Source organism: Dermacentor albipictus, chromosome 1, assembly GCF_038994185.2.
Source record: "Dermacentor albipictus isolate Rhodes 1998 colony chromosome 1, USDA_Dalb.pri_finalv2, whole genome shotgun sequence".
NCBI lineage: Eukaryota > Metazoa > Arthropoda > Arachnida > Ixodida > Ixodidae > Dermacentor > Dermacentor albipictus.
The window spans coordinates 332360523-332372938 of NC_091821.1; the positions used below are offsets into that span (position 1 = coordinate 332360523).

General features: G+C 43.7%; 1 protein-coding gene across 2 annotated transcripts in view; it reads right to left on the minus strand.

Moving 5' to 3' along the window:
• The window catches only part of LOC135909973 (integrin alpha-9-like), a 58107-nt gene that overhangs the window by 25104 nt on the left and 20587 nt on the right, over positions 1 to 12416 (minus strand). The window contains exons 5-12 of one of the 2 annotated variants that reach the window (XM_065441987.1): positions 12020 to 12126; positions 10091 to 10136; positions 9573 to 9656; positions 9241 to 9329; positions 7601 to 7675; positions 6809 to 6952; positions 5682 to 5784; positions 3379 to 3473 (exon numbers count right to left, since the gene is read on the minus strand). In XM_065441987.1, the coding sequence (XP_065298059.1) occupies positions 3379 to 3473; positions 5682 to 5784; positions 6809 to 6952; positions 7601 to 7675; positions 9241 to 9329; positions 9573 to 9656; positions 10091 to 10136; positions 12020 to 12126 (743 nt within the window). The remainder of the gene's footprint in view (positions 1 to 3378; positions 3474 to 5681; positions 5785 to 6808; positions 6953 to 7600; positions 7676 to 9240; positions 9330 to 9572; positions 9657 to 10090; positions 10137 to 12019; positions 12127 to 12416) is intronic. The other variant, XM_065441989.1, reaches the window with a different exon arrangement.

The window sequence follows — 12416 nt, forward strand, 5'->3', positions numbered from 1 at the left end:
CAGATGCCGTTTACAGAACTGCGGTATATATGTGTTCTTGGTGCAGAACTACGAGGTTGTGAACTTCGTGCTTCTATTTTTTTCAAGGTTACCAATTTTCGAAAATTCCTTTAAATACTAATTCAGACCACAAATCAAGATTTCGCTTCCAACAGCCACTGGAATTTAACTTTCTCTCCCGAATGCAGCAAATTTCATTAAAATCGGCCCAGTCGTTATCTCAGACAAGCGTTTCTGCGTTTTACATGTATTTGAATAGGCGGCAGCGGAGTTGGGCCCGGGAATAAGCTTCCTCATAAGACAAGACGCCCTTTTAGTACACAGCGACAGTGAAGAGGTGATGAGGATCTACGCTTACCAAGTAATGCCCTATCTTTCCTTTGTACCCGTCATGCCTCACCCCTTAAGCTCGGCAGGATGCATAGCAGTTTCATGAACGTATTTATTTATTTATTTATTTCATCAGACACGATGTACTGAGCGCCACCGCTTAAACCGCCGACACGACGGTGAGTGGCCGGCCAGCTGACTACAGTAACAAACTAACGGGAAACTACAGTTCGCCTTCATTGTTCGCTCTAAACTGATTTACTGATTTGTACCCTCAAGATAACTTCGTGTCTATAACTCACACCCTTACACCCTTGAAAGTGTAAGTGGGTTTACAGGGAATTATCTATACAACTTGCACGAACACTCCATGTGTGGCACATACGGCAACAAGGTGTAATTCGACTCGCCTCCAACAGACTTGCCCTCCTCCCATATTGTCATCGCGTTAATTATAATTAATATTTCCTTGCCTTGGTCACTTGTCAGAGTTCCTCAACGCGACAAGAAATTGCACATATATATATATATATATATATATATATATATATATATATATATATATATATATATATATATATATATATATATATATATATATATATATATATATATATATAAAAATAGTCCAGGTTTGAAAGCAGTCTCCGCGCATAAGCCAAAGCCAGACCGGTGCATAACAATGAACAACCGTGCGTGAATGTTCGTAGACATCTCCATCACTTTTTGTGCATGTTTATCAAGCGTATTTTGTCCGCAATCTTTTTTCTTTGATGCACAAAAAAGAAAAAGTCCCCATTCCTTCACTCCCTCTTTTTCTCTCGTCTTTCCTCCAGTTACGTGCACAGATATGACGCACAGTCATGCGTGATACTTTTTTCTCTCTCAGTGCAGTACTGGTTGCGATCACTAGCGTGACGTCCTTTAAGAAGCAAGCGCCGGATACGGCTCGTATAGCTGAAAGAAACAGAATCACCGAAAAAAAAAAAAACGCACGCGCAGTGAGAGTCTGCGAACTATAAATCTGCACTAAGCGACTGAGTCAAGTGCTTACCATATCAGACTCGACCAAAAACATCATTTTAACGTTTACTTGAAGAGGACGCTTTGACTCGAGGCCAACCAACGTAGGGACAACTGCGATTTCTCTACACCAATGTATGTGACAGGCAGAAATGCTCGGGTTAGGCGCCGCTAAATCGGTTTGAAAGATATTAATTGCGTTTAAGATACAAAAGCAGGGAAGAGATCGGTACCACCTGATTCGTAAAGGCATGCATTAAATTTAATTCTGGGGTTTTACGTGCCATAACCACGGTATGATTATGAGGCACCGGTTACAGGCATATGTAGCGGTACACTAAGGTAGACAGAGAAGTATTGAGGCAGAAATAAAAGAGATTAAGGAGATGTATGCAAAAATGCTAGAATGACAAGCATATTGACCACACCTGATTAAATAAAGCAGGCTATAGGTGACTATTTGTTGCCGCCTCGTTTCAAAGGGGATTCCAATAAATCATCATTAGCATAATAATAAACACCATCACTGTCATGGGCTCCCCTGTTCAAACTTAAAAAAGTCCAAGATAGCATCTATGCTGTTGTAGTGCATGGGCGGAAAGCACACTTTTCAAATGTCGCTAAGGTGGAGAGCGGATGCACATAAATCTCAGAAGTGCGTCCCATCTACGCTTTGTGCAACTTCGCATGGGGTCATCTACTCGAAGCACTTGATTAGCATTCAAGCACTGTTATCAACTAAAGTTTGGAATAAAAGACCACAGATTTATCTTTGTTATGTAGTGTCGCGTTGTAGACAAGATGAAGAATTAAACGCTGCCTTAAAGTTAACAACCTAACTCTAAATTGGGCGCACTTATATCCAGAAAAACAAGCAACACGCGAATCACAACGATGGCGGCGAGAACAACCATCCGTCGTCAAATCTGACCTCGCGGACCAATTACGTTCGCTTTTTATACATGTACCATGCAGTTAACTCTACGCTGCGATGTTGTAAGTTTCATTATTGCCTTTTTTATTTAGTTAACTTAGCATTACCATTGAGTCCAGTATTCTTTCTGCATAACATGGAGAAAGGTACTCTTTATCTCAATCTCTCCGCAGCCACCCCTGTATAACGGAACAGAACATATGTACATTCGGCAGAGATAAGCGCTGGTGCTCGTGTGCATTCGAGACGGTGCAACACTATTCACGTGGCGTGCGCAATCTGATTAGACAAGACTCTTTTGCTGTAGAATCGGCGACAGTATTCTGGAGAGAAAGAGAGAAAAGAAGAGGGAAAGGTAGGTTAAGCGAGGATTTCGAATGCATACACGGCTGCGTCTTGCACCGAGCGATAGGTGAATAACAGTGATAATTCCGTAGAAAAAAAAAAGGTCACTAGTCAAACAGAAAGCAATGTATGCGTGACTATAAATATCCGCCTTCAAAGCCATATCGGCCACATTTTTTTTTTAAAGAGTAGAAGAAATGTGGCAAGCGATAAGACCAAAATGTGTTACGCCACCATAGGTGGCAGCCACATTTTGCACGGGCTGCGGGATGTGGCAAACCATCGAGGAGGAGGCTCGCTTAGCATGCTCTTGGCGCATGCGCGGGCCGTGCCGACAGGTGGTGAGGGGGGGGGGGAGGGTAGGGAGTTCGAGATCAAGTGCGCTTTCTATAAACGAAGGTTCGAGAGTAAAAGATTCTGGTCTATACCGCAATGAGTACCAATGAAGTGTTCATCCTAAGAATGAACGAATTTGTACGTGAGCACGAAATATGTGCTTCAGACGTACTGACTTTAATGTCTGCGTTTTCGCTTACACATGCAGTGGCGATGTAATCTGCCCCACCAAAGATTAAGAGGAAAAAAAAAAAACTTCGGCTTTTTCCTGCATTCACATCTCCCTTACAATAAACTTGGACATATATCGTTTCTTTGTAGAACCTACTGAATTTCAACGCGAAATTTTGTAAGATGCACATGTACCGCATAGCCACTCGAAGAGAAGACGCGCTTGCCTCTTAGCTCACCTGCGCGTAGACGGTCCTTTCGCCAAGCGTGGGCGACCCGTGGTAAATATACACGGCTCCCACGTCGTTCTCGTAGGGTGCGCCGACAGCCACGTCTGCAGGCATGAGCGATGTAAAGGTTAGTATCCCTCGGGTGACACATCGCGAGCCAATATACCGGAATCCCTGAGTCACGGCCGACTTACGAAACACTCGCGACAGCCGCGAAGAAAGCTCACAGCGATCACTGCTCCTTTATTATACATCAGCTCGCTTTACGTGTATACTACTACTTTCAGTGCTAGTTTTGTTCTCTTCCAGAGTAGTCCACGTATGTCCTGGTTGGCGTGAACTTAATTGATATTCTGGGGTTTAACGTTCGGTTTGGTCTTCGCTTTGACACAGATGTCGCACGCTGCAGCATTAACTGCGATAGCTCGCTCTCATACTTACACAGAAAAGAATTAGACCGAGAAATAAAAATGTAGTTTTCGCGCAAAAGGCGAAGCACTGACTGCATTAGCAAGGTTTAGCATTGCGCTTGAATTTCTCGGAGGGTGTCAAAATATACGCAGGTCCGACTAACGCGGACGCAATATACACGGGTGCGGCAAAATTTATGGCACCTTTAAAAGCTTTACCACGCCGTTTAGGGACTGCACAATGACATCGCACAAACGCCACAACGCTGCCGATAATAAAACCGCGCCAGCAAAATTACACCACTTTCAGGTGAAACGCCTTTTGTGTGCGTGTTTCTTGTTTTTTTTTTAGCGTTTTCCTCTCTGTCATCTTTCTAACCCCTATCTCCCATCCCCAGTGTAGGGTAGCAAAGCGGATACTGGTATCTGGTTTACCTTCCTGCTGCCTTTCCTCTTCATCTCTCTCTCTCTCTCTCTCTAAATATATATATATATATATATTGTTTTGTACTTTGGATATTTCATAGACCGAGAAGTTTTAAGAAAAAAATGCATGCGCCGTGAGTTTTACGTTTCATGACATTCGTTTTACGGGCTGCTACTCTCATAATTTTGAGGAATAATTTAGTCAAGAACGTAATATCTGTTATGAACAACTTTAGTGGTCTCTAATAGTGTAGCAATATAATCCGGATATACAGCATGTCATATATAGCATACGCAAACCTAAATATGAGCGGAGCCTCACGGCATGTGTAACTGTGCCTTTCCGTGGGTCAATGTGGTTGTATGCTAGTGAGTGAGGACTCGGACGCTACTTTGAAAACGTGCCGTGTGTACGATGCTTCGTTTTTTGTATATGTTATCGTCTTGGTGGAATTGCGCCGTGATTGTGACTCAGTGTCCGTATCGTCTCTTGTTGAAATAAACATTCTCTAAACGGCAATGCCAACACCGACAACAGTCGCGACGGCGAAACCGCCGATAATTCGCTTGGAGTGTCCATGTAATTGCTGTCGCAATAAATTTCCCTTATTCAAGAACAGCGAGACCGTCACACTACCCTTCCAACTCCATCCGGCATACCAACCAGAAGAAAAGCAACGATCACAATGAACGAACAAAATTATACACTCCTCAGAAATATATACATATACACAAGCAATGTTTCTGAATACTGTTTCTTCTACAAGGTATACTAAAGTGCTCGAAATATGGAGTATACCTCTATAACATACACACTTTACGGAAATGCCCAGCAACGGAACGCCCTCCTATAAACTCATGGGAAGAGTGAATTGCTCCCCAACGAGTTGGACCTGGGAATCCTTTCCTTTGCCAGCTTCATCAAGGAAGTTCTTAATGAAGACTACAGGGTCAAGGCTCGGACGCGGGGACCATTTAATAAACGTTTATTATGTCTCTTATCTCTCGTAAGAAACCTAACAAGCACATTCTGTTTTTTTTTCTCAGTATATTCAGCTTCCACCAGACGTTAAATGAGAAATTATTCAAAGTTGCCAGGACTAATTTGCTGCGCACTGGTACTACCAACAATCGACACACGGTGAAGCGCCCTATAGCGAATACGCGTCCGTCTCTCTTCCCCCAAGAAGCCGCGAAGATAGGAATAAGGGACGACCAGCAACCGTTGCAACAAGCGTCTCGGCTGTCTGCTATTATTAGACATTTGACGTGCTCACAAAACGAGAGGGACGAAAGGAAAGAGAAAGTCAGGGAAGTAAACTATAGAATGAAAAATGCGCCTCACGAGAACGCTTAACTTCGCATTGAAGAAAAGCTGCCGACGCCGGTACTTGATTGGTTAGTATAGTCAGCTACTTCGCCGCTTTCTCAAGTCATATCGCAACTCGTCTCCTCCGTGGCGATATATCGACGCACCTTGAATTCCGTCCAGGTTGAGGTCGCCGACTTTGGCGATGCTGGTTCCGAAGCGGGCGGCCGTGGCTCGGTGTCCCTCCAAGTGGCCGGAAGCGTACAGTCCCTTTGAAGAGGAAATAAACAGCAGGCGGATGTTGTGCGCTTTCAGACAATGACAACATAACCATTCAATTACCAGCTACAGAGCTTTCAGCTGCCCCTACAGATACAACCTCAATGAACTACGATGATATATACGTTGTCATTTTTTTTTTCTCCACAAGAAAGAGGAGAAATGAAAAAGCACAATTACCTATGGGGCCGAGATTTGAAGGATTACAAATAAACTTGAAAGAAAGTTCGAAGCTTGAGAAGAAACATGAAATGATCGCTCTATTGTGTAACAGCAAGGAAAATATTAGGCCCAATGTTACCAGTTAGAATGATAGCAGTATTGATTAGAGATCGAACGCAGGTGGATTACATTCTAGTTAAGGAATAAATAGAATCTGGCAGGTCATGCAATGTGACGAATAGACCGGTGGTCTATTATCGTGACAAAACTGGCGCATAGAGGGAAGGAAAGCACACCTGAAAAGGGCAAAGGGAATAGTGTACAAAACTTGCAGGCGAAGGATGGGCTCTGCTGACGCAGGACAGACGTTATTGAAAATCCGTATGCGAGGTTCGTATTCTAAAGTGTACTTAAGATAGGATGATGATGATGATGATGACGGTTTAGTTTTAGCTTTTCTTTATCTAACGAATAGTAAGTAGAATAATGCCAGAAGACAGAGAAAACTAGTGACATGGGCGGCTCCCGAGGTCTGTAGGCAAGGCAGGAGAATATGTCGAACGGATGCGAAACTAGAAAAAAAAAAGGACGTTCTAACTTTAAATGTGCCGGTATACGTCACTTATTTAATCACTTCGTCACAACATAGAAAAAAATTAATGTGGGCGCCAAAATGCCTACATCATTTTGTATCTAATAAAAAGAAAGAAAAAGGAACCGAGGCCCAGCCATTAGTTCACAAATGTGAACGGCAGTAAGCCCGCTGCTGCTTGATCATTAGAGCAGTGGCTTCGAGTGAGAGCGGATCGCATGGAATTCTGTCCAGCGTAACCTGACGCCCGGCAGCACTTACCACGCCGTTGCTTCGGTAGACGTAGACGCGCCCTTCGTCCTGCCCGCCCGGTATGCTGTGCATTGGGGCGCCTACGAGCAAGTCATCGATGCCGTCGCCATCCAGATCGGTGGCCAGAAGCGAAGAACCAAAATACTCGCACATCTATGGACAGCGAGAGACGAGCAAGCCAGAATGTGATTGCAAGAAGAGCAACAAGAATTTATATATATATATATATATATATATATATATATATATATATATATATATATATATATATATATATATATATATATATATATATATATATATATATATATATATATATATATATATATATATATATATATATATATATACACACACACACGCGCGCGGTAACCTACTATATTGCAGTCGGTGAATAGCATGCAAAACCTGAATAACAAAATCTGCGGGACAACCGCGCTAAACAAATAAAAAAAAAACAGCGTTGGTGTCGTCAGATCACTGTAGCTAAGCAGCATTGGGCTTGATCAATGCTCGGGAAGGGAGGCCATGCACCAGGCAGTCCTGAGTGCTGATGCAGAAGGGCAACGCCTCCTCCGCGCCACATTGCGAGCACTGTATTTTAAGCTGTTAATTGATGCAGTCCCAGCTTCCAGCAGCAAGAAAGAGTTGCTGAAACCCACGCGTGGATAAAATGATCTGTTTTTTGCAGGCACGACGAGACTTGGTTGTGCCCGCTAGGCAACTTGAGACAGACTACAACGAAGCGCAGTGCATCCGGGAGCGTAGGCTAGTGCAGTCGTTGCTGAGGGAGATGCTCACCTGCGATCCGGAGAGGCGGCTCTTGATTACGACGCCCCTGTCGTTGCCCGGGCCGTCGATTCCGAATAGGAGCACCTGCCAAGTCGAAGACCACGCTTTTAGTGCGTACGAGTACATTCACAAATGCAAGGTTTCTGGCTGCCGACACATCCTGTTTACCACTCTTCAGATGGTCAGAAAAATCAGATTGATTGATTGATTGATTGATTGATTGATTGATTGAAACAACCGCACAGGCAGCATGGCATGCAAGAGCGACAGCAAATATACGGGATGATCATTTCTAATTTTTACGTAATTTTTAAAATATTGCCTGTTGCAGATAATTCTAGTCCTTGAGTTAGATTATTCAGGGAGGAATATTCAACTAATTAAAATAATGTTGACTAATTAACTTCCTAATTATATTACAGCGCATATTGCGATTTACGGATTGTAGCCCACGAGCTTGCAAGGCATATTCACTTGGAATTAATTTCCAGAATGGCACGAAATTAGAGATATGCGCCTTTAAACTCGCGGCAAAATGCACTGTTGTTCCATTTACTTTCTTTTTAATAACACGTTCTTTTATGCACTGAAACACAAAAGTAACCGGAACGCCCACTTATTTCGCCCAACACGTTGGCAAATAATAACTCGAAACTGGCGTCCTCCTGGAAATTCATCTCAAGTGAATACGTGTTGGAAACTTACCGGCTACAATTAGTTAATTGCATGATCTGGCGTACGGTAATCTATTAAGACGTTAATTATTAAACTTCAGTTCATTACTTAATTATGTGCTTCCCATTCTCGTGTTAGTAATGCCCGCTGCTTCGAATAATTCAACTCAAGAACTCAAGGGCGCGAATAATACTATCTACTGCAGAGACGACATTTAAAGTTCCGTAAAACCTAAAAATGATCACCTCGCATAGCTTCATGTGAAAGCTACGGCGCGAAACAATTAGAAGGTTGACATGTTATCGTCAAACATGCTTAACATGCAACTACTAATTCCGTGATACTCTGTTTTTTTTTTTTTTCGTCCGTTTTTCAACGTTCCGTGAAATAGAGCATCAGTTTCCACGTACATGCACTGGCAATAGGCTCGGAAACCTGCGATTTTGCCTATAGTCGCTTGGTCGTTTCAATAATAATAATATTTGGGGTTTTACGTGCCAAAACCACTTTCTGATTATGAGGCACGCCGTGGTGGAGGACTCCGGAAATTTTGACCACCTGGGGTTCTTTAACGTGCACCTAAATCTAAGCACACGGGTGTTTTCGCATTTCGCCCCCACCGAAATGCGGCCGCCGTGGCCGGGATTCGATCCCGCGATCTCGTGCTCAGCAGCCCAACACCATAGCCACTGAGCAACCACGGCGGGTTTGGTCGTTTCAAATACACATCAGCGATGCATGGGAGGTTCATACACTGCGCGCTGTGAACTGCGAAAGTATAGGGCCGCACGGGAGGGGGCCTCCATGCTGTTGCTCACGCGTCGTGGATTTGCGCTTTTTTAATTATTTTATTTAGCAACTAACATTCCCGGAGAACGCCGGACATTCTCAGAGCCTACATACTTTAACTATCCTTTCTTCGGCACGCATGCTCACAAAGCTCTTCTCACCGCTCCTGTAGGTTCTGCGCTCACCTGTCCTTTGTAGTCGGCGCCACGCGGTGACCCAGCGGCGACGGTGAGCTCGCGCTCCTGGAATAACCTTCCCGTTGTGACGGAGTAGCCTGCGGAGATAGACGGAATGTAGACATAAAAGAGATTCCTGACGCGTAGGATGCCAGGTATGTAGGCTAAAAAAACCATCAAGCAAAGTTTAACATTTCTTTTTGCTTTTAACGCAGCATGAAGCCGCCGTTACAATTGAAGATTTCTTTTTTACAAGTAGTTCTCTAAATGGTCGATTTCTACCCTCCCCCCCCCAAAAAAAAAGGAAAAGAAAGAGGTTGACAAAATAATTTATTGGGTACCTTTGTACGAATCTTTCTCCTTTCTACCTAGAAGCATGTGATGACTTGTGAGTTGATGTGCTTGGTTGTAGCGTGTTATTGAACCTGCGGAAAGAAGCAATATACATATTTAGTATTCTCGCTGCCAAGAAAAAAAGACAAGAAATGTGTTGTGACCGTATTCTGTAAGATATTTCCTCCATTTTTTTTCTTTTGTCCTACATCATTCGTTGCGCTTAGCTACCGTCGAGATTGGCCACTCTGCGCTACAAACAGTGATAAAAATTGAAAATAAGTATCACAAGAAGTCCTTACAAAAATACGGCCCTTGTTCCGTTCTATTCGATTTTTTTTTGTCTTCTAATTTCTATAGACAGGGCGTCTCAGCTAACTTTAGCCAGAGTCTAATATATACCGATGCACTCTCAGACGACACGACCAAAAGTGAGCAACATGCATTTTGTCGCAAACTCTGGATAAAGTTAGCTGGGACACCCTGCATACACAGAAAAAAAATAAATAAAAACTCCTTGACGCACCTTCCCAGTTGTAAAAGCCTGGTATACCGAGGACTAGTCTGCCGTCCTGATGGAAAAGGAGGAGAAGAAGAGAGAACAACAAGAATGATTAAATTCTGGTTGCTTTACGTGCCGGAAAAACGATATCATTACGAGGCACGCCGCAGCGGGGGGGGGGGGGGGAGGGGGGGGGGGCTCTGGATTAATTTTTGCCCCCTGCAGTTCCTTAGCGCGCACCCAATGTAAGGCTCACGACCGTTCTTACATTCCGCCCCCCCCCATCGGAATGCGGCCGTTTTTGTAACTGGGATCGAACCAACGCCATAACCATTGAGCTATATACCGCGGCGGGTAACAACAACACTAACAACAAATAGTGAGTCGAGCCCGATAGGTCTTGCAACTCTCAACCTTCGTTTGAACGGATGGTGCGAAAGATAAAGAAAAATAAATAAATAAAACCGACGAAACGCCGAACTGCTACGTGAAAGATTGCAGATAAGCAGGAGAGTATGCCATCACCCGTTCCCTTTAGTTGAGCTGTTTTTATAAACACGACAGTGTTAATTATTTACGGCGCATTGTTTCGCCGAAAAAAAAAAAGAATCTGGCGTAAGGTGTCTGCAAACCAGTTAAATTTGAAGCGATTCCAAAACAGACATTTTCCATTTCTCACATTCAGCAGCTCAACGTTGCTTTCACCGGCCAACGTAGCGGCAGGACGAAAGTAGGTCGCATCTAATCGATGAGAGCTGTCACGCAAGACTGACTGCGTAACAATCCCTTAGGCATTTGGGCATTATGTCCTGCACTTTGGCATGAGTGGATGATGGAATATAACTCGCAGTGGAACTCATTTATAGGCTACCGCTACGGCACGCCATAGCGGTATAGCTGAGACACAGAGTGACACGTTCGCTTGAAGAGAAGCCGAATAATTTAATGTATCAAGGACAACACCATAGGACTTCGGATGTATCAGTATGTTTCACTAAATAGGAGAATCTCCCGAGAATAAAGAGATGGGTGGCAGACGTGGAGACAGCGGAACTGTGCATTACTGAAGAAACCCGAAGCGAGTGTTCGGCGTGGACAATGTCAGTAACAATGGCACAAGGTGGCGAAAACGGGAATTTCCGCGAAACATCACAAAATTTCCCGCATCTCTATTCCATTCCTCGTAAGCTTGGCGCTCTAAAGACACTGTCACACGTAAATATATGCAAACAGGCAGGACGTGGCGGGAAGGTCGGCCCCCGATCCTTATCATTAAATGTAAGTTTTCATGCAAATTACCTGCGGCTGATGCGCTCTCGAATGACATGTCGTGTCTTAGTGCACAAAGTCTACAAACTCGCGCGTCATTCGTGCGATCCGACGTCACAGAGCGAAGGATAGTTACGGATCAAAGAGTAGGTGCATTACAATGCGCGACCGTATCTCAAGGCTTGTGCCAAATATTCAGTGAAATCGTTAGATTTTGCATGTTTGTTTGCACTGAAATCTAGCAAACTCTCATTTAAGTACGATTACAGTACTAAAACGTAACTGAGACATGATATATGACAGTTCTTGTTTTTGCGCGAAAATGATGCATACAGGCCGCAGGACTTACATGGTAAAGAAGCAACAGAAATTGCGAAAGAAAGAAAATGAAAGAAAAAAAACGAAAGAGAGAAAGAAAGGAACAAACAGCATACGGCGTGCGGCAATGTTATCGGCCTTGGACTTTATAAGGAACGAACATCACGGCGGCGCCGACGGCAGAAATGCGCCTGGAGTGTCAATATAATTGCTATCGAAATAAAAAGAAAGAAAGAAAGAAAGAAAGAAAGAAAGAAAGAAAGAAAGAAAGAAAGAAAGAAAGAAAGAAAGAAAGAAAGAAAGAAAGAAAGAAAGAAAGAAAGAAAGAAAGAAAGAAAGAAAGGAAGGAAAATATCACACGCTCACCTCCGTGAAGGCCGCCGAGAATCCCAGCTCCGCCGCGTAGTAGTAGTAGTCGTAGTTCACCGACTGCTGGGCTGTTGAGGTACTTTGATTTTGGTCTATTTGGTCATCTGGGACACAAGTCACGCCGACACACCTACTAGCACTCCGCTCGCTGTGAACGCCGCACTCGGACATTCACTGTACCCTCTGCATGTCTGTCAGGTAACCTCATTGCGTCTGTCTGCTTAATTAGCTATTTCTCGCACTTTCCTTGTCCGCTGCTTGAAGAATGATCTCCCGAAAGTTTACGCCGCCAGATCGCTTACTTTCCTTTCCCAAATTTTCCCCTTCAATTTAACGATGCAGAGACACGCACCTGAAGTAACAAGAAAGACTAACGCTAGATAACGTTTACACT